Raw genomic sequence first — 22,896 nt, forward strand, 5'->3', positions numbered from 1 at the left:
TTGTGACAGTACATCAACACCTACAGCTTCCCCGCAATGTAGAAAATTGCTCAGCTAGGTCCTATACGCGCAAAGCAGCATAAATACAATCCAGCCAATTATCACCAGTCTATTCTCTACTATCAACCAAGTGATGGAAGATGTCATCAATTGTGCTAACAAGTAATACTTACTTAGCAATAACCTGTGCATTGATGCTCAGTTTGGGTTCTGCCAGGACTGCTCAGCCCCTATCCTTATTCCAGCCTTGGTTAGAACATGGACAAAAGAGCTGAAAGTCAAAGATGAGGTGAGAGTAGGTGCCCTTGACATCAAACGAATGGCATCGTGCAGCCCTAGGAAACCTTGAGTCAGTGGAAATTCTACGTTGATTTGAATCATACGTGGCAGAGAAAGATGGCCGTGATTGTTGGAGGTCTGTCATCTCAGCTCCACAGCATCTGTGCAGGAGTTCCTCAGGGTAGTGTCTTGGGGACAATCAACTTCGGCCACTCATTAATGACCTTGCCTTCTTCATAAGGTCAGAAATGGAGATATTCAGTGATGATTGCACAACCTTCAGCGCCATTTGCAATTCAAAGACTGAAGCAGTCCATGATCAAAGGAGCAAGAACTGGATGATATCCAGGTTTGAAATGACAATTGGCAAGTAACGTTTCACACCAATGTTCAAGACAATGCCTCCTTTGAGAAGAAAGAACCTAACCGTCACCCCTTAACAGTCAATAGCATTAACATTCCTGTATCTGCAGTATTCTTGGGGTTACTATTGACCAGAAACTGAACTGGAATAGATATGAATACTGAGGCTATAAGCACAGATCAGAGACTAGGAATCCTGTAGTGAGTAACTCTCACCTCCTGACGACTCAAGCTGTCCAACATCTACAAAGTACAAGTCAGGAGTGTGATGGAATGTCCCCCACTTGCCTGGATGAATATAGCTCCAGCAACACTCAACAAGCTTCATTCCACCCAGGAGAAAGCAGCCCACCCGATTTAATTCCACATCCACCAATGTTCATTTTCTTAGTGTCTGATACTCAGTTGCAGCAATGTGTACCATCTACAAGATGCACTGCAGAAATTCACCAAGGTTCTTCAGGCAGTGTCTTCAGAACACATGACCACTACAATCTAGAAGAACAAGGGCAGCAGATACATAGGGATGTCACCAGCTGCAAGATCCAAACAAGCCACACTCTGTACTGACTTGGAAATATATCACTATTTGTTCAGTGTTGCCATAATCCTGGAAATCCATTGTTAACAGCATGGTGTGTCCCTTTACCACTGCAGAGGTCCAAGAATGAGGTTCAGCATACCCCTCAAGGGCAATAAAATGCTGATGATATCCACATCCCATGGTGCATAACACATTAATGTTTTCAGACCTGACGTGGATGCATGGCAACTTTTTGTTTTGCACACATGGACACCATCATTCCTCTAATCATCTTACTGTCTTCGCAGGCGCAGTGCTGACTTCCAGAGTAATGCCACATGCAGAACTGTGGAGTAGTTGCACATATGCACAGCTTACAGACGATATTGATGGGCACCATATTTTTCTTTTTTTTCATTAATTTACAGAATGTGGGCATTGCTGGCTAGGCTAACATTTATTGCCCATTCCCTAACTGCCCAAGAATCAACCACACTGTTGTGGGTCTGGAGCCACAGGCCAGATCAGATAAGGATGTTCCTTTCCCAAAGGGCATTAGTGAACCAGATGAGTGTTTTCTGTCAATCTACAATAAAATCTTAAATGCAGATTCATTTTTGAAACTAAATTCAATTTCCGCTGTCTGCTGTGTTGGGATTTGAATCCAGTCCCCAAGGCATTGTATGAGTTTTTGGATGAATAGTCTAGTGATAATATCACTAGGCCATCGCCTCCCCTGATTTAAATCAGAACGGGGTTTTGGGAGTTTGAGGACTATATTGGTTCACAGAATGTAGGTAGTGCTGGCACGATGGCATTTAATGCCCATCCCTTATTGCCATGCACAAGGTATTGAATTGTGGACAGGTGGGGGGGTGTGCAAGTGTTCTATTTATACACACTGTTGTTAGGAAGAGAGTTACAGGATTTTAATAGAGCCACAAGTCAGAATAGTGTGTGGTCAGAGTACATGAACATAGAACATAGAACATAGAAAAGTACAGCACAGTACAGGCCCTTCGGCCCACGATGTTGTGCCGTGGAATAATCCTAATCCAAAAATAAAATAACCTAACCTACATTCCCCTCAATTCACTGCTGTCCATGTGCATGTCCAGCAGTCGCTTAAATGTCACTAATGACTCTGCTTCCACAACTACCACTGGCAAAGTATTCCATGCGCTCACAACTCTCTTGCCTCTGGGTGAAGAAACTCCCTCTGATGTCTCCTCTATACCTTCCTCATAACACCTTAAAACTATGACCCCTCGTGGCAGTCAATCCTGCCCTGGGAAAAAGTCTCTGGGTATCAACTCTATCCATGCCTCTCATTACCTTGTACACCTCGATCTGGTTACCTCTCTTTCTCCTTCTCTCCAGAGAGAAAAGTCCGAGCTCAGGCAACCTCTCCTCGTAAGACAAGCCCTCCAGTCCAGGCAGCATCCTGGTAAACCTCCTTTGTACCCTCTCCAAAGCCTCCACATCTTTTCTATAATAGGGTGACCAGAACTGGACACAATATTCCAAGTGTGGTCTCACCAGGGTTTTGTAGAGCTGCAGCATAACCTCGTGGCTCTTAAACTCGGTCCCCCTGTTAATGAAAGCCAAAACACCATATGCATTCTTAACAACCTTATCCACTTGGGTGGCAACTTTGAGGGAGCTAGGCACTTGAACACCAAGATCCCGCTGTTCCTCCACACTGCCGAGAATCCTGCCTTTAATGCTATATTCAGCATTTAAGTTCAACCTTCCAAAATGCATCACGGTGCATTTATCCGGGTTGAACTCCATCTGCCATTTCTCAGCCCAGCTCTGCATACTGTCAGTGTCTCGGTGAAGCCTGCAATAGCCCTCAATACTATCAACGGCACCTTCAACCTTTGTGTCATCAGCAAACATACTAACCCACCCCTCAACCTTCTCATCCAAGTCATTTATAAAAACTACAGCAAAGGCCCAAGAACAAAGCCCTGCGGGATACCACTCAGCACTGACCTTCAGGCGGAATACTTGCCATCTACAACCACTCTCTGCCTCCTGTCAGCCAACCAATTCTGAATCCAGACAGCCAAATCACCCGGTATCCCAGGCCTCCTGACTTTATGAATGAGCCTGCCGTGGGGAACCTTATCAAATGCCTTGCTGAAGCCCATGTATACCATATCCACTGCTCAACCCTCATCAACCTGCCTCGTGGCCTCCTCAAAGAACTAGCATAGAATGTATGGACACCTTCAATACCATTTCTGCCAGAACCCTGCCAAATCTTGACAGACATTCAAATGTAAATGACCTTTCTGGATGCATCTTTTGATAAGTTATTGAACTATAAACAACCCTTCCTTTGGGTGTACTTCTCCAACTTATCGAAAATAACCTTGTTTCCCAACAGTGATTGTACTTTTTGATCATAGAAAAAGGGTTTGAAAAGCCCTACTTTGTCAGAATGCATGTGTGTGGGTGATACTTGGATTCCACTGCTTGACAAGATCTAGCTTTCAGAAAATATTTATAAGGACAATGGAAAGAAATGCTTCAGTCAAAGTTAGAAGCCACGTTTCTGATAAGGAGATTTAATAAAGCATAGTTTTGGGGCAGAGAAAAGAAACATCTTGATTATTCATGGAACAAGACCCTGCTTAAAAAACTACGAACGGATAGATCTGGTTTGGCTACAGACTCCTGGCCTGAGCAAACGGATTAGAAATGATAGGATGGTATATAAAGTGAGAATAAAATTGAGAATGCAGTGTTGCCCCAAGTGTCAAAAGTAAGGGTGTACAGGATAGGAAATCCCAAAGACTCATGTGCTTTTTATGTGTAATACAATAGGCCGTTTGAAATCTGGCTTCTAGAAGTTCAAAGGAACCTCAAAGGAGGTTTTGTCAAGCTTCAGATTTGCAACTAATGCTTTGAACCTTGTAAAAGTAAATAGTGTAATTTGGTTTGTGATACCAGAGTGATTCTGTATTGAATGAAAAACATTCATCAGTCTTTGTAAAATATGTTGTTTAGTCTTCATCTGGAAAATGGCAGCCGGTTTGAGTCCCTGTGCCAGCTGGCTGATGAAGAGAAACCAGCATTGTCTACTTGGAACACTGGAAGCTTTTCAGTTATTGTTTCCCCACCTCACTCTTCCTTGCAGCACAGATCAGTTGGGCTACGCATTGATTCGTAATTGCTCTGTGAGGAGAATTGATAACCCACCAGAAATGGAGAACTCGTTCCCCCTCTGAACCTCTATGTACTGGTTTATTCTGTGATATTAGTCAATTGTCTGAGAATCAGTTGCTCTTATAGTGATCAAACTTGGAGCCTGGCTGCTTTGTGTACCCTCTTTGTTCAGGTGGTAAATATGGAGAATCATTCATGAAGAATTTGTACGGAATGCAATGAGTGAAACTATTCTCATTCCTGAAAGGATCAGAACGAGAAGGCAGGGATTCATTGCAATTGGTAAAAGAATCAATGATTTCATGTAAAATCCTTTTCAAGCAAGAGTGTTTAAGGTCTGGAATGTATGAAGGGTGTGTGGTGGAGGCAGGTTTAATTAAAGAATTCAAAAGGGAACATAATTGTCTGAAAAGAGAGAATGTCACCAATGCAATTGCTAATTTGGAAAACTGATGCAGACACGACGGACCAAATGGCAGTCTCCTCTGTTGTGACAGTTCTGTGATAAGCTTTAGTGACTGTTTGACAGTTTTAAAACGGCCTGTTTATTTTTCAGTGTCACTATCTGCGAGATGATGTTTGATTTGGCTGCACATTTGGTAGAAGCTCGTAACAAAGGTAAGACCTGAGGACTTTGTCAACTGGGACTGCTGTTGAGACAAGACCGTATGTGTTAAGATTAGCATCCATGCCTCTGCCAGAGAATGGGAGAAATTATATTTTGCATCCCATTCCTGTGAGACCAGGTGCCTACATGCAGAGAGGGTGAAGGAGAAACGCAGACAGAGAGACTGTGGTAAATGTCAGTGGTTTATTTGCAGGGGTGTAAACACGAGCAGTAATTATCTTAAGCTGCAATTTTTCCCCAACAATCATGTTTATGGTCTCTTTTATCAGTTGAATGCATTCCTATGGAATTGAGAATATGGTGACATTTTAAATGAATGGATTCCCAGTGTCAACAGAAATGAAAGGAATGCTTATGAAGCCAAATGTGGGTGTAGTCAAAATGGCTGCATATTTTTAAAAACATCTCCATTAGTCATAATTTGACCATCTTGTAGGTCATTAAATTCTGCAAAATACTTTGACTAGCTTTACATCAAAACGTGATTAATACACCAAATTGACTAAAGGGGTTTTTGTATATAATGGGTATCATTTTGCTTTGGACAGTTGACACCACACCAGTTTTTTTTTAACATACCTGTGAGGAACCAATGGTACTAAACATTATGACTGGTCCTTTTTCTCATTATTATTCATGAGATTCTGGTCACGTTTGTAAATAAAACAACAGCAACACTTTGCAACATCCTGAGATGTGAAGCTCAGTGAAAATCAGTTGCCTATTTAGCCACTCTTTTTCTAATTCTCACCTAGTTTGTAATATCATCTTGGCTGTGCTGTCACCAGATTTTGTGGTGGGGGAATGTGTTGAATTAGGTAGGGATGATAAATGGGTAATGTAAGAGATGGTGACCCACTTCTCCCTGGTGAGCTGTAGAGAGGTATTATTGAAAATGGTGGCATATATCAATGGTCTTTGAGCACATGTAAATAGAAAGAAACTGTAATGCTGGATGTGGGATTAGAGGGGTAGGACTGAGCAAGTCAATAAACTTTCTTTGCAAAGAAAAGATATGATCCTTGATTTGTATCTCACCAGTCAGCTTGGTATCTGTTAACAGAAGTGGTGATTCATTTCACCCTCCTCTGCTTTTATGCACAAACCCCCCAAACAAACATCGCCCTCCAACCTCCACCTTAACCTGTAACAGAATGGAGAAGAGCCAGAAACACCAATTGAAACCCAGTACTCCACCCCAGCAGCAGAGCAGGCGCTGCCATTTTCATTTCATTTTAAATTATTACCTGATTAACAGGTCTTCAGTGTTTTTGCTTACATTGCTGTTGGTTTGATAAGAAAGCGAGTGAAAGGGTTTCTGGATTCAGCAGGAGACTTTCAGTGAGATCTTGGCTGATCCAATCATCCTTAACTCCACTTTCTCACCTTTTCCCCATAAACCTTGAGTCTCTTACTAATTAAAAATCTGTCTGTGTCAGCCTGGAATATACAGCAAAGTTTTTAATTAACCAGCATCACTGGGACCAGGAATGTGTATATTGACTAAATATTACAGATAATCAAGATGTATGCATAACCTCAGTAAACCCTGACTAACCAAAGCTTCGAGACATCAACATATCTCAGAATCAAAGTAAAAACATCAACATGCCTCCTAAAATTAATATAAAAACACATGGTAAGTAATAGAAACTTATTTCAGGGGTATACACATCACTGTTATACTTTTTATTTACAGCATAAATATTCGGATATCAAGGTTGATTGTGGTATATGAGGTATGTAATTTTTGCTGGTTTATAAAGAGTACTGATTGACAAGGTGTCAGGTAAAACAAAATTTGCTGTATGTAATGTACCATCTTTTTGACAGCCCTTTGCAGTAAGAAGGTTCCATAGGTTCTTATCTAAGATAAGAACTTGCTTCTCATCTCTGTCTTAAATGTACAACTGCTCATCCTGAAATATACCCTTTGGTTCTACACCACAACTTTTCCATGTCTACTCTGTCAAAACCCCTAAGAATCCTCTGCGTTTCAATAAGGTTGTTTCTCATTCATCTACATTTCAATGAGTGCAGGCCCAAACTGCTCAAATGCTCCTCATAAGACATTCCCTCCATACCTGGAATTAGCCTAGTGAGCCTTCTTTGGAATGCCCCAATACTCATGCCTTTCTTTAAATAAAGGCCTCAAAATTATTCATCATATTGTATTTGTGGTATGACTGGTACCTTGTAGTTTCAGCAAAATCTCCCTAGTTTTATAGTCCATTCCGTTTGAAATAAAGGTCAACATATCCATTTCCTTGCCCTTTAATTGTTGAGCTTGGATTCTGGCTTTTTGTGATTCATGGATGAGGACTCCCAAGCATCTCTGTTCTGCAGCTTTCTGCAATCATTCTCCATTTACATAATATTCAGCTCCTCTGTTCTCTGTCAAAGTGTATAACCTCATTACCATACACTGTATTGCATTGCCACGCTAGCTTAACTTATCTATATCCCCTTGCAGACTTGATGTCATTGTGACCACTTACCTTCCCATTTATTTTTGCGTCAATTTCAAATTGTCTATAATACATTCACTTTCCTCATCCAAGTCATTAATATTTATTGGAAAATAGTAGCTCCAGCACTGATCTCTGTGGCACACCATTAGTTACAAGTTACCATGCTGAAAATGTCTCCCTTATTCTAACATACTATTTTCTTTTATTTTAATAAATCCCTATCCATTCTAATGTATTACAAACAAACTATGGACTTTTGTCTCATTAGGTAGCCTAATGTGTGGTACCTTATCAAATGCCTTCTGAAAATACAAATATAGCACGTCCACTGTTTTCCCCTTTTATCTATCCTTCTTGTTACCTCCTCAAAGAGTGCGAGTAAATTTGTCAGACATGCTGACTCTGCTTTATCATATTATGTATTATTAAGTGCATCCTTTATTATAGGTTCAACATTTTTCCAATAACAGATGTTAAGCTGACTAGTCTATAATTACCTGTTCTTTGTCTCTTCTTTTTAGATAAAAATGTTATATTGGCAGCTTTTCAATCCTCTGGGACTCTTCTAGTATCTAAGGATTCCTGGAAGATTACTACTGGTGCATCCAGTATCTCTAGCTATTTAATATCCCAGGATGCAGCCCAGTAGGCTCAGGGGACTTGTAGGTCTTTAGCCCCATTAGCTTCCCTAGCACTTTTGTCTAATGATTAGTTCTTGTTTTTATTTCCACGTCTTCCTTTAACTGTTGATCATTTAGTAATTTTGCCATGCTGTTGGTGTTTTCTGTGGTGATGACTGTTGTAAGGCATTTATTCAACTCAGCCGTTTCCAGTCTCCCCATTATTATCCCCTCAGCCTCATTCTCGAAGGGGTCTGTGTTCACTTTGGCTTCTCTCTTCCTTCTTATATATTGAAAGGAGCTTTTGCTGTCCATCTTGACATTACTTGCAAGATTACTCTCAAAGTTTATTCTTTCCATTGTTATTTTTGTTTTGGTCATCTGGTTTTTAAAACTTTCCCAATCTTAGGTTTGTCACATTGTATTTTTTTTTCTTTCAATTTGCTATCTTTCACAATGGTTGTATTATCCCCTTCCTAGAATCCGTTTCCTCATTGGATATTGTTCTTAAATGTCTGCCTGGAGGAGACATTGGAAAGGCTACTTTTGGACTACTGCGTACATTTCTGGTCACCCTGCTATAGCAAATATGTTATTAAACTGGAAAAGATGCAAAAAACATTCAGCGGTTACTGAAACTGGAAGGTTTGAGACATTTTGCCCCCCCCCCCCCCCCCCCCCCCCCCAAACTTTCGGAGTATAGAAGGATGAGGGGTGACCTTACAGGGGTTTATAAAATCGTGAGGGACATAGATAAGGTGTATAATCAAGGTCTTTATCCCCGGGGAAGGGGAGTCCAATACTAGAGGGCATGGGTTTAAGGTCAGAGGGGAAAGATTTAAGAGACCTGAGGGGTGACTTTTTCAAACAGAGTGGTGTGTGTATGGAACAAGCTGCAAGAGGAATTGGTAGCGGTAAGTACAATAGAGTATTTAAAATACATTTCGGCAGGTACATGGATAGGAAAGTTGAGGGTTATGGGCCATATGCGGGCAAATGGAACTGATTCAGTTTTAGAAACCTGATCGGCATGGACAGATTGGACCAAAGGCCTGTTTCTGTTCTGTACACCGTATAACACTCTGACAGTTGTTTCTGACCTGAGTTCTTCTCTGGGGCAATGAATAACATTATAGAACATTACAGCACAGTACAGGCCCTTCAGCCCTCGATGTTGCCGACCTGTCATACCGATCTCAAGCCCATCTAACCTACACTATTCCATGTACGTCCATATGCTTATCCAATGACGATTTAAATGTACCTAAAGTTGGCGAATCCACCACCGTTGCAGGCAAAGCATTCCATTCCCTTACCACTCTCTGAGTAAAGAAACTACCTCTGACATCTGTCCTATATCTTTCACCCCTCAATTTAAAGCTATGCCCCCTCATGCTCGCCATCACCATCCTAGGAAAAAATTTCTCATTTTGCTGTTGAGCCTTTTGTTGTCTCGTTGCTTTAATATGTCTGTGAGTTAAATGTAATTCTTTCCATGTGCAGGTGAGGAGCTAAAGAAATTTGTAAATTCTGAAAGGCTGCCCTTGGTATTATCAATGCCAAGATATTCTCCTTTTTTAACAAAGAAAAGTTCTAGCAATTTTATTGGTTGGCTTTGCAATGTTTGCGGCTCAGCAATTGGTCATTTTCCTGCCTGTTTGATTAAGGCACATTCAGTGTAGCTATTAAGGTGCATGGGAAAAGGACTGTATGGGGCAACCAGTTGGAGTTCAAACTTTTATGTACGTGTGTAAAAGAAAAGGCTTGAATATATAGATGGCTCATTGGGATTCCCCCATCCAATTGCACTTTTCTTTATTTTCACAGAAAATGTTCGTCCCCTGATTGCTTCTCAAGATCATGAGTCCTTTTCAAAGGAACTGGCAAGTAGCAGAGAAGACAAGAAATCAGCAAACCCGGAAAACAACCCAGTGGCGGGAGAGGGAGCCAGTGCACAGGTTAGGCTACCTCCAGATTATTAAAGGGATTGGTTGTGTTGATCCAGGACAATTCCTCCCACTGCTGAGGGCATCGCATACCAGGGAGAGCCCACTTTTGGTGTTGGTAAAATGGGAGATAAGCAGTAGTCCAGTGGAGTTTTGTATCCAAAGGCTTCAACATAGGGAGGCCACAGAAGCTGACAGACAGTATGAAGATGGAGCAGGATGGTGACCTGGAGTCTTTGGCTACAGGCATGTCTGTGTGTCCAGCTGTATCGAGTGGTAGCAGTGAGGACTGGACCTAAAGGTTGGCCCGACAGAGTTTTTGGGGATGATTAGTCGAGAGGGTATCCTGGAAATGTCTGACACCACAGTTGTTTGCCGTAGATTTTTTTTTAATCAATACATTCACTGTATTACCTAGTGGGCTGTTATTAATTGCCCATCTATAATTGCCTTTGAGAAAGTGGTGTTATGCTGGTTGTTACAGTCTGTGATGTGGCACCAACAGTGCTGTTAGGAAGTTAGTTTTAGGGTTTTGATTATGTCCATGCTGGAACAATAATTAAGCTCTAAATCCGGATGGTGTGTTTCTTAGAGGAGAAGTTACAAATGGTGTTGCCTTGTAATTGCAGTCCTTGTCCTTCAGGAGGATAGAAGTTGAGAGTTTAGAGGACGCTGTCAGAGGGAGCGAATGTGATAAAGCAACTAAATCAGGAATGACAATAAAGGCACAGTTTTGGGAGCTGATGAGTTGAATTGAACAAGCAGTAGTTTCAGTCTGGCTTTTGAAGGTGAATGTGAACCTGTGACACCTTGATGACCCTGCACCTTTAAAAATATTCTGGTTTAAGCAAGATATCAACATACTACTGATTTATAAGTAACCTATGGAAATCATGCCAGTCCAACCAATCTGTTTCTGTCCATCACATAACTTGAATAATACAACGCTTAGCGAAGAAGCTTTTATGACAAGATATGCTTAATAAGTAACTGTAAATAGTTCAAGAACAATACAGATCTTGTAGCTGTCAGCAAAAGCAGACATTGTAAATTTTCCCTGAAAGCTGTTAAAAGGGCAGACATTTTCAGCCCAGAAAGCACTTAAAAGGCCACATATTTCTGATTTTTTTTTCCGTACTGTGTGACTTGTCTTCTCTGTCTTTGGTGAAATAGAGATACTTCTGGTTGTGGTGTTTCTGTCGTTAAAAGCAGAGTGGGCCTGACTCCCTTTGTCACATGATTAAAGCTGACATTTAGACAACGCAAATGAGCCTGTAACTGAAGAATAAGCATCTCCTATGGAGGAAGTTCCATAAGCTTTTTAAATGCATTTTGGGTGCAACTTTACCAGCATCCATTAGCATCCTGTTCACCTGTCAGGACGGTTAAGATAGCTGAAAACAAACCTCCCTCTATGTACTCTCACACACACTCTACCAATCCCTCACTCAAGTTGGAAATAAAAACAGGAAAATACTAGGAAGTTCAGCAGGTCTGGCACCATCAATGGAAAGAGAAAACAAAGTTAACTTTTCAGGTTGATGCAAATTGCCAGGCCCTGAAACATTCACACTGTTTTTCTCTCTTCGCAGATACTTCCTTATTCGCTCTGTGTGTTTGAGCCCTTTCAGTTTTCATTTCAGACTTCCAGCTTCTGCAGTATTCTGCTTGCTGCATTTTCTTTTTAAAAATCCCTCAATATGTTGTTTTCCGTAGATAAAATGTATCTTTTGGTGCAATCTGAACATGTTGCAGTGGGTGATGAGCTACTTTTGTGGTGAAATAGCTCCATCTGCTGGTATATAATGGTGTCTTAGTTAAAAAAACTATTGCATTTACATGGCACCTTTTAACATGGCAAAATACCTTGAATTGCTGTACAGGAGTGGTATGAAACAAAATTTGACACCCAGCCACATCAGAAGATATTGTCCAGGTCACCAAAATCTCACTGGAATTTAAGAAGCCTCCGAAAAAGAGTAGAGAATTATGGAGAGAATTCCAGAGCTTTGGCCCTGGTCAGTTAAAGTTTAGCTTCTGAGGAAGGGTTACAGGACCTGAAATGTTAACTCTCTTCTCCACAGATGCTGCCAGACCTGCTGAGCTTTTCCAGCAACTTTGTTTTTGTTCCTGATTTACAGCATCCGCAGTTCTTTTGGTTTTTATTTAGTCTGACAACTTTTTTTAACCTTCTGCCCACGTAAAGCAAGCAAAAATTTCAGAGATCTGTGTTTTCTCATCCTAGTAACAACTGTAGAATACCTTACTATGAAGAAAGCTCAAATGCAGAAATATTGGGAGAAAATGGTAGAGATATTGTTTGTACTCTAGAATTGAATCCCTCGGTGCCAAATATTGAGTTTTGAGTTGAGTAGCAGCTCAGCTATTTTTGGAAGCTCATATATTGACATTGGGATTTGGAATAGCAGGGATTAAAATTTTAAATGGAGTTGAATACTGTAAACAATGGAAAACTTTGTATTGATCCTGAAAAAAAATTCTCTTTAATCTTTTTTCCCTTTATCATTTAGCCGGTCAGTTATTTTGATGTGGATATTTGATTGAACCTAAACCCTAATCTGTGATATTGTTCTTAGATGCAAATTTCCCAGATTCCAGGCCTCACCCCTCACTGCTTTTGCTGATTATAAGTTTGAGTGTTCCACATTCTTGATCTTTTACATTCACCCCCACAGGGGGAGAAAGCTTTGATTAAGAGCTTCGCCAGGGATTAGGTCCTCAGGATAGGCAGTAAATTCTGGCCCAGCCAGTGATGCTCACATCCCTTCAGTGAATAAGAGAAAGGTAGCACCTTCCTCAAGTGGCAGGCTCAATTAGCTGCTCTGTACTTGCAGCAGTGTTTGGCCCTATCACCGTCCTGTCTGCTTGACCGTATCCTTTAGGTAATCAAACTTATCCAAGAGTGTGCTGTGAAAGAAAAATCCAGTTTATCAAAACAGCTCCTGTCTCATCAACATTCTTTACTTGGAAACAGTTCTTTGTTGGCACATAATGAACCCTCGCATGATTCCTTGCCTAAAATTCTAGAGCTCCAGGTTGAGATCTCTGCTTTGAGTCTAACTATTCAATGTTTTGCTGTTTTTTCTTTTAATTTTTAGGAGGGTTGTGCCAAGGTAGATGATGACATCCAGCTGCTTGTAGAGATGTTTCCATCCTGCAGTCTGTCAGTCATGCACAAAGCTCTGTCGGTGGCTAAAGGCAACTTGGATAATGCTGTGCAGTTAATAATGGAGGGTGCGGTGAAGCAACCCAACGCTGCGACTATGGAGGTAAGTCCATTGGGAATTTAAGTAAGACAGCAAAACATTAAATTGTCTGCTTTGGTGTTATTGTAACTGTGTAATGTTAAGATAATAGTTCAATGGTTATTCCTAATGATTTTACCGTGCTTTAAACTGGAAGTGATCTCACCAATATACATGTTTAATTATTGCACTGGGGTTGTTACTCGGAGTGCCAGAAATGGAATATTGAGGGAACCCTTTGCTTTCAGCAGATCGCTACTGATGGGGCGCCACACTGAGGGAAGGAGCAATGATATGCATCTAATTTAGCATGCTATTAGTATCACCACTACTATTATCTCAGCCCTCTTCCTCCATGGAGATGCTTGTATACTGTCTGATCCCATGAGCATTTCCATTGAGAGCACCTTCCTGTTGGTAGGGGGACCCATGGCAGCAAGGCTGAGGCTTCTGAGGGGTCCCAGTCTCAGGCCACTTAGGACCGGGATTAGAAGAATTTTCTTCTCTCATAGGGTAGTGAACTTGCTGAGTTCTCTACCACATAAGACAATGGAGGCCAAGTCTCTGAATATATTTAGGGCAGGATGTAGATTTCTAGACTGTGAAGGTATCAAGCGGCATAAGAAGACCAGCTGAATTATTGAAGCTTTGAGATAGAGAATCAGCCATGATTATTGAATGGCAGAGTAGACTGAATGGCCTACTCTTGCCCCTATTTCTTCTGACCACATGCTAAGTCCTGTGGTGATGGGGAATTAGTGATAGGGTCAAGACTGTGAACTGGGAAATCCTTTGAATTTGTCCACAGGCAAAAGGTGCTGAACATCGTTTGGTCACAGCATTTGTCAACTGAACATATCTTTTTACGATCTCCTTCGCTAATCCCAAATTGGCAAGGGCCCAGAAAAAGTACAACAAAACTAGGTCGTCATTGCTACCAAATCCAGGACGTACGCTAAGGAAATCCTTCCAGAGAAACCTCTAACATGGAGGTCTTTGCTACAAGAAAACTCCAAAAAGAAGTGTGGAGAGAAACACCAGAAACTCTTCATTGCTTTCATCAGTCTGACTGAGGGATTTGACTCTGTAAATTGCAAGGTTGTGTGGCTGGTGTTCCAAGATTTGAATGTCCATGAAACTTTGTCAGATGCTTCATGGGTTGACTGCAACTGTCTTGAGTGGGAGATCTGAAACAAATACAACATCAGGACCAGGGTTGAGCAAGGCTGTTTCTTAGTCCTCACACTATTTCATTTCAAAGAGCAACTGCCAGCACTGTCAATATTAAATACACCCTCAGTGGAAAACTCTTTAACCTCAGTTGCTTCTGTGCCAAGACTAAACTCACCACGACAGACGTACAGTTTATTGGATGACTGTACTGTCATTGCTCACTCTGTCCCAGGTTTGCAATTTTCTAAGTCAATTCAGTTCTGTACACAAGAGACTGGAACAGTCCTAGATATTTCTCATTTATTCTGCATCATTGGCAAGGATGTCATTTTATTGCCTGTCTCTTACCAAGTGTCTTGCTAGGGCGATTTCGCAGGGCAAGTTAAAGTCAACCACATTGCTGCAGATCTGAAATCATACATAGGCAAGACCAGAGGTAATGATAATAAAGTGTGAAGCTGGATGAACACAGCAAGCCAAGCAGTAGCCTTGCTGAACCCTGGTCCTGATGTTGTATTTGTTTCAGATCTCCCACTCAAGACAGTTGCAGTCAACCCATGAAGCATCTGACAAAGTTTCATGGACATTCAAATCTTTGGAACACAGTCCACACAACCTTGCAATTTACAGAGTCAAATCCCTCAGTCAGACTGATGAAAGCAATGAAGAATTTCTGGTGTTTCTCTCCACACTTTTTTTTTGGATTTTTCTCGCAGCAAAGACCTCCATGTTAGAGGTTTCTCTGGAAGGAATTCCATCCCTAACCTTGTCTGCTTTCCGGAGAGACCACTCTCTCCGTGACTCCCTTCTCCACTCCACTCTGCCCTCCAACCCCACCACACGCGGCACCTTCCCCTGCAACTGCAGGAAGTGCTACACATGCCCCCACACCACCTCCCTCACCCACATCCCAGGCCCCAAAATGACTTTCCATATTAAGCAGAGGTTCACCTGCACATCTGCCAATGTGGTATACTGTATCCATTGTACCCAGTATGGCTCCCTCTACATTGGAGAAACCAAGCAGAGGCTTGGGGACCGCTTTGCAGAACACCTCCGCTTGGTTCGCAACAAACAACTGCACCTCCCAGTCGCGAACCATTTCAACTTCCCCCTCCCATTCTTTAGATGACATGTCCATCATGGGCCTCCTGCAGTGCCACAATGATGCCACCCGAAGGTTGCAGGAACAGCAACTCATATTCTGCTTGGGAACCCTGCAGCCCAATGGTATCAATGTGGACTTCACCAGCTTCAAAATCTCCCCTTCCCCCCACTGCATCCCAAAACCAGCCCAGCCTGTCTCTGCCTCCCTAACCTGTTCTTCCTCTTACCCATCCCTTCCTCTCACCCCAAGCCGCACCTCCATTTCCTACCTACTAACCTCATCCCACCTCCTTGACCTGTCTGTCTTCCCTGGACTGACCTATCCCCTCCCTACCTCCCCACCTATACTCTCCTCTCCACCCATCTTCTTTTCTCTCCATCTTCGGTCCGCCTCCCCCCTCTCCCTATTTATTCCAGAACCCTCAGCCCATCCCCCTCTCTGAAGGGTCTAGGCCCGAAACGTCAGCTTTTGTGCTCCTGAGATGCTGCTTGGCCTGCTGTGTTCATCCAGCTTCACACTCTATTATCTTGGATTCTCCAGCATCTGCAGTTCCCATTATCTCTTACCAGAGGTAATGATGGCAGGTCTCATTCCATATTGGTGAACTAACTTTTTTTTTGAACAGTCGGTGATGATTCATGGTCACCATTGTTGAGACTAGTTTCTTTTTTAATTCCTGATTTGAGCAGTTGAATTAAATTCCATCTGTTATTGTGATGGGCTTTGAATCTCTGTCTCCAGAACATTAACCTGGGATTTCCTGATTATTTGTTCCGTCACATTACAACTTTGCAACCATCACTGCCATAGAACTGCTGTATGTGTTGAGACCAGTCAAATATTCCACCTCTCACAGGTTTTAAGAGAGACTCTGGAATATGTTAAGCCATTCCAGACCTTGGAATGCACAGTCATCGAGTCTTGCTGCATGAAAACAGACCCTTCAGTTCACCCAGCCTGTACTAATTCCAATTTAAACTAGCCCCACCTGCCTGTTCCTGGACCACATCCCACCAAACCTTTCCTATTCATGTCTTTTAAATGCTGTAATTGTCCTCAAGAAGTTCATTCACAAGTGATCCACCCTCAGTGTGGGGGGGGGGGGGGAAAAATTGCCTTTTATGTGTTTCTTTTAAATCTCTCTCGCCTCACCTTAAAAATGTGCCCCCTTGTTTTGAAATACCCCAACCTAGAGTTAATGATAGTTGTCTTTTCCCTATCTATATCTCTCATTATTTTATAAACTTCTAGCGGGTCACCTGTCAACGTCCTATGCTCCAATCATAGAATCCCTACAGTGTGGAAGCAGGACCTTCGGCCCAACACGTCCATGATCCACCCAGACCCATACCCATATAACCCACCTAATCTACACATCCCTGAATATTACAGGCAATTTAGCACGGCCAGTCCACCTAACCTGCACATCTTTGGGCTCTGGGAGGAAACTGAAGTACCTGGAGGAAACCCACGCAGACACGGGGAGAACGTGTGAACTCCACACAGACAGTTGCCTGAGGTTGGAATCAAACTCTGGTCCTGGTGCTGTGAGGCAGCATTGCTAACCACTGAGTCACTCCAGTGAAAAGAGTCCCAGCCTATCTGGCCTTTCTTTATAACTCGAACCTTCCATACTCAGCAACATCTTGGTAAATGTCTCCACCTTAAAATATCTTTCCTATGACTGGGCGACCAGAACAGGACACAAAATATCAGAAGAGCACTTGCCAAGGTCCTGGACAACCCCAACAGGACTCCCCAGTTCATATACTCCAAGGAATGAGCAATGAAGGCAAGTGTGCCAAATGCCTTTTTAACCACTTTAGATTCCCTACAGTGTGGAAACAGGCCGTTTGGCCCAGCAAGTCCACACCACCCCTTGAAGCATCCCACCCAGACCCATCCCCCTATAACCTGAACACTACGGACAATTTAGCATGGCCGATCCACCTAGCCTGCACATCTTTGGACTGTGGGAGGAAACCGGAGAACCTAGAGGAAACCCACGCAGACACAGGGAGAATGTGCAAACTCCACACAGACAGTCGCCCGAGGCTGGAATGGAACCCGGGTCCCTGGCGCTGTGAGGCTGCAGTGCTAACCACTGAGCCATCATGCCGCCCTTGTCTATATGTGACACAGCCTTCAAAGAATTATGTACCTGTGACCCAAGGCCCTACCATTAATTGTATAAGCCCTGCCCTTATTTGTTGTACCAAAATGCAATACCTGGCATTTGAACTCCATCTGCCATCTTTCAGCCCATTGACCTAGTTGATCAAGATCCCTTCGTGATCTTAGAAAACCTTCTTCACTGTCCCCTATGCCACCATTTTGGCGTCGTCCACAGACTTACTAACCATGCCTTCTATTGTCTCATCCAAATCACTTATATAAATGACAAATGTAAAAGGACTCAGAACCGATCCCTGTGGAATACCACTGGTCACGGGCCTCCAGTCCGAAAAGCAACCCTCCACCGTTACTTTCCGTCTCCTGATGTTAAGCCAATTTATATCCACTTGGCAAAGTCACCCTGAATCCCATGTGACCTAACTTTAGTTTATCATGCAGAATCTTGTCAAAAGCTTTACTAAAATCCAAATAATGTCTACTGCTCTGCCATCATCAATCTTTTTGATAACTTCCTCAAAATAACTCAATCAAATGTGAGAGACCTATTTCCCTCACACAACTGTGCTGACTATCCCTAATCAATTTTTGCCTCTCTAAATGTCCATAAATCCTGTCTTTTATAGTCACCTCCATCAAGTTACCCCACAACCAAAATTAGACTGTCAGGTCTATAGTTCCCCGGTTTCTCTTTACAACCTTTCTTAAACACAGGTACAACATTAGCCACCCTCCCGTCATCAGGCACCACTCCCACAGTTATAGATGATGCAAATATTTCTGCATAGGGTCTCTCCATTTCCTCCCTTACTTTGCACAATGTTCTGAGATACATTAGATCAGGTTTTGGAGATTTATCCACCTTTATGTTCTCTAACACCTCCACAACAACCTCTCGTGTAGTGTGAACTGTTTTTAAAACATCTCCCAAAAGGGCACCATTGACAGAGATCCAACGCTGGATAAGCTGCCCAGTATGACCTTCAACAAACTATGGCACAGAGTATTTCACATCAAAGACTTCCACACGTCCAACAGAAATGCTACTGTACAGAGCAGCTGTCATTATACTCCTGTACTATCGCGAGACCACTATATGTATGAGTGATACATAAAGGAGCTTAGAAAAAATGTAACCAGCAATGCCCCCTCCACGTTCTCCAGATACAGCAGAGGATTATTGAACAATTCCTGGTTTCCTCTTTGAAGCAGTTCCACAAGCATTCAAGCAAAATACTTGAGATCAACTTTGGACTTGATTTTGCACATGGATGTCTAAAAGTGTCCTCCCTCATGCCAGGTCCTTAAAAGACCAGTGTTTCCGGGGAGGACAAAGGAAGCACTATATTAGATTAGATTCCCTACAGTGTGGAAACAGGCCCTTCGGCCCAACAAGTCCACACCGCTCGTTGAAGCATCCCACCCAGACCCATGCCCCTACAACCCACACACCCCTGAACGCTACAGGCAATTTAGCATGGCCGATCTACCTAGCCTGCACATCTTTGGACTGTGGGAGGAAACCGGAGCACCCAGAGGAAACCCACACAGACATGAGGAGAATGTGCGGAGTTTGCACAATGATACTATAACTCCCCTTGTAGCTTGGCAGCATTGCACTTTTGTTTGTCACTTATAAAAATGATTTGGATGAGACTGTAGAAGGCACGGTTAGTAAGTTTGTGGATGACGCTAAATTTGGCAGTGTAGTGGACAGTGAAGGTTAACTGAGATTATAGAGATCTTGATTGGTTCAATGGGCTGAGGAGTGACTGATGGAGTTTAATTTGGATAAATGTGACTATCGCATTATGGTAAGACAAACATGGGTAGGACTTATTATGGCAGGGCCCTGGGTGCATTTCTAAAACAGATCTCGGGGTTCAGGTAAACAATTATTTGACATTTGCATCACAGATTGGGTGGCTAAGGCTTGACTTCATTGCTCAGACTTTTGAGAATAGGAGTTGGGATGTCATGTTGAGGTTATACAGGACGTGGTGAGGCCTCTTCTGGAGTCTGTGTCCAGTACTGGTTTTCCTGTTATAGGAATGATGTTATTAAGCTGGAGAAGGTTCAGAAGTGGTTTACCAGGATGTTGCTGGCAATGGAGGGTTTGAGTTATAAGGAAAGCCTGGATAGTTTGGGACTTCTTTCACTGGAGCGTAGGAGGTTGAGGGCTGACCTTTTATAGAGTTTGTAAAATCATGAGGGACATGGATTAGGTGAATAGCAAAGGTCTTTTCACTAAATTGAGGGAGTTCAAAACTAGGGGGCATATTTTTAAAGTAAGAAAAATATTTACAAAGGACACTAGGGGCAACTTCTTTCACAGAGTGAGTTAATTGTGGAATGAGCTGCCAGAGGAAGTGGTAGATGCAGATACTGTTACAATGCTTAAAAGATATTTGCATAAGTACCTGGAAAGGTTTGGAGGGATATGGGTCAAATGTGGACCCTGTTTTAGTTTGGGAACGTGGTCACCATGGACTATTGGACCAAAGGGCCTGTTTCCATTATGTAGACTCTATTGCATTAATGACTGGGAGGAGCTTGTAACTAATTGTTCAAAATGGTGATGACTGCAGCTTGATGGTCAGTTTTTGAGTTAGTTTATTGTTGATGAGGCAAAGAGGCAGCGGAGAAGGGAAAAAGCAAAACAAATCCCACATTTTGGGTCTCATTACCTCATGGGATGTCCAGCCCCATGTGCCAAAGCATCTGAGAGTCAAGAATTAGTTTGCTCATTCACCGTCCCACAACAAAGCCTCGTAATTCTAAGCAGGCATTATCCTTGAATCGAGGAACAGGTAATTATCTCAACACCCAGGCCAAATGATAGTTCGTCATGACTTCAGATACTGCTTCAATTGTGACAAAATTTTAATTTACCAGAATAATGGTTTACATTTTTTATAGTGCAATTGCATGCATTACATCTTGATGCTGTCTATGTAATCCATGGTATGAGTTGGGGATATTGGGCTGTTTCTTTCTTGATTACTTCTTAATGCACATGAGCTCTGTGATCTGGTATTAAACTGATCCAAAGGGCTGGTCCTGTTTCCTGCACAGGGAAATGCAGCACCTATCCTCGTCGTAGTCCACTTGATCTTCAGTACTATGTTCCCACTCCAAACCTGAGTGAGATTAATCTCTCTAAACTGCTAAAATGTAGACTGAGTAAGCCAGCTGGCTGAAATCATCGGTGTTACTCACTTTGTTCTGGTTCTGACAAGCCATTGGCCAATGTAAAAAATGGGTAGATAAAGATCGGTACTATGTACTGCAGATTTAGTATCGCATTATTTCCATTCACCTGTGCAAACGTTTTGTTTTTGGTTTTCAGAAAACTCATCCCAAAACAGATAAGAAGATCAAAGCGAGCATCTTGGAGAAGTGAGAATTAAGACTGTGAACAGCATAAGACTTTTATTTGATTGGGGCACCAGGACAAAACGAACATGTGACAAATCAATGTTTCCACACGTCTCCATGTGTAAACAAAGGAAACAAAGAACAGCACAGGAATGCAGAAAAAAGACCTGGATGAACACAGCAGGCCCAGCAGCATCAGAGGAGCAAGAAGGCTGATGTTTTGGGCCTAGACCCTTCTTCAGGAATTTCCGTGGGCCTGCTGTGTTCAGCCAGCTCTACACCTTGTTATTTCAGATTCTCCAGTATCTACAGTTCCTACTATCTCAGGAATGCAGAATAATGGTTTTTCAAAACAATTTATTGGCATGGAGGAAAATCTTTACATGAGAAAGAACAAAGTTGATGGAGTCTGAAACAGACAGAAAATTTTAGAAGAGAGGTTTTATTTCATAAATGGACAGGGAGAAGTTGAAAGAATGGCAGAGGATGGGGATAAAGTGGTTAAAAGGTCAACAGGAGCGGGAGTAGGCCATTTGGCCCAAGGAACCTGCTCCTCCATTCATACAGATCATGGCTGATATACCTCAGTGCTATTTTCTCACATTATTCCTTGATAACTTTACAGTCCATGACTGAGCTTCTGTGGCTCTCCGGGGTAGAGAATTCCAAAGATTCACTGGCTTGAGTGAAGAAATTCTTCCGTATCTCAGTCCTAAATCCTTGGCCCATATCTTACAAGACTATGTTCCTGATTCCCCATGCCTACCGCTGGTGAAGGTGGTGAGGTGCAGGGGGGGTGATTCACCTGCATCCAGCACTCTTACTAGATTGGAGAATGAGCAGTAATCAACTTTGGGAAGGTAAAGTAGCACAGAGGATTAGGGAATGGGTTTTAAAAACTCTTGCATGATTTATGAACGATATTGGTAAACCCTGTATTTGCTGACCATTCCCAGTTGCCCTTGTAGGTGTATTTGCAGCAAATTTTAATTTCAGATTTTCTGGTTCATGTGGTTGTAAGCATAAAATGGACATCTCCCATGCTTCTGAACTTATTTCTAAAGGCAATTTAAAGCAAACAGATGTTTCCAAGTGAGTTGTCAACTGCAACAAAATTTCAGAACTCTTGCGCACATTAGTGTACAAACTTAGTTTAGTATCTGAGCCCCTTTGCAGCTTGAAAATCAAAGAATCTTTGCTATTTTTGATTATAACTATTTAATCAGACATTTGACGAGAGAAATGTGACTTTCTTTAGTTAAGAAATTACAGGTTAAATCAAATAAACCCAAAATTGCACGTCTTGCCCAGACTGCTACAGAGTAAAGTTTTGTGTCCTTTGCACAGACTCTGACATTCTTCTGGGTAAAATGTATTTTCTATATGGTATTCCAGGTACATGATGGTGGATAATGAGGATGATGTCAAAACACACAAGCCAATTGCACCTAAAGAGGTAAGAGATTATCTGGAGTGTAAATCTTGGATTAGGACATAAGGAGCATGACTGACACTGTTATCCACATTGAACTTTATTTGCTGCCTGTCGCCCACCATGTGTATTTTAAAATTCCTCAATGACCCCACTCCATCCCACTTCTGTAATCCTTGCTGGCCTTCCATTCTGCAATCTCAACCCTCAATAAGCCTTCAACCACAACAGTGCTCTGGAATTGTATCAGATATCAATAAAATCTCACAGTACAGAAAGAGGCCTGTGGCCTATCGTGTTGATGCCACCTCTTTAAAAGAACTGTCCCATGAAGCCCACTCTCCCTGCCCTTTTATCATGGTTTTGCCTTTACAGATTCTTACTAAGTTCACTTTTGAA

At 42.2% G+C, this 22,896-nt stretch overlaps 1 protein-coding gene across 1 annotated transcript in view; it reads left to right on the top strand.

The window, feature by feature from the left end:
• LOC125467481 (CUE domain-containing protein 2-A) overlaps positions 1–22,896 on the top strand; it is a 64,156-nt gene that overhangs the window by 12,671 nt on the left and 28,589 nt on the right. Inside the window, exons 4-8 of the mRNA XM_059640398.1 lie at positions 4,899–4,960; positions 9,889–10,019; positions 13,127–13,297; positions 21,037–21,086; positions 22,461–22,521. Of these exons, the coding sequence (XP_059496381.1) occupies positions 4,899–4,960; positions 9,889–10,019; positions 13,127–13,297; positions 21,037–21,086; positions 22,461–22,521 (475 nt within the window). The remainder of the gene's footprint in view (positions 1–4,898; positions 4,961–9,888; positions 10,020–13,126; positions 13,298–21,036; positions 21,087–22,460; positions 22,522–22,896) is intronic.

This window comes from Stegostoma tigrinum, chromosome 37 (genome assembly GCF_030684315.1).
Source record: "Stegostoma tigrinum isolate sSteTig4 chromosome 37, sSteTig4.hap1, whole genome shotgun sequence".
Taxonomy (NCBI): Eukaryota; Metazoa; Chordata; class Chondrichthyes; order Orectolobiformes; family Stegostomatidae; genus Stegostoma; species Stegostoma tigrinum.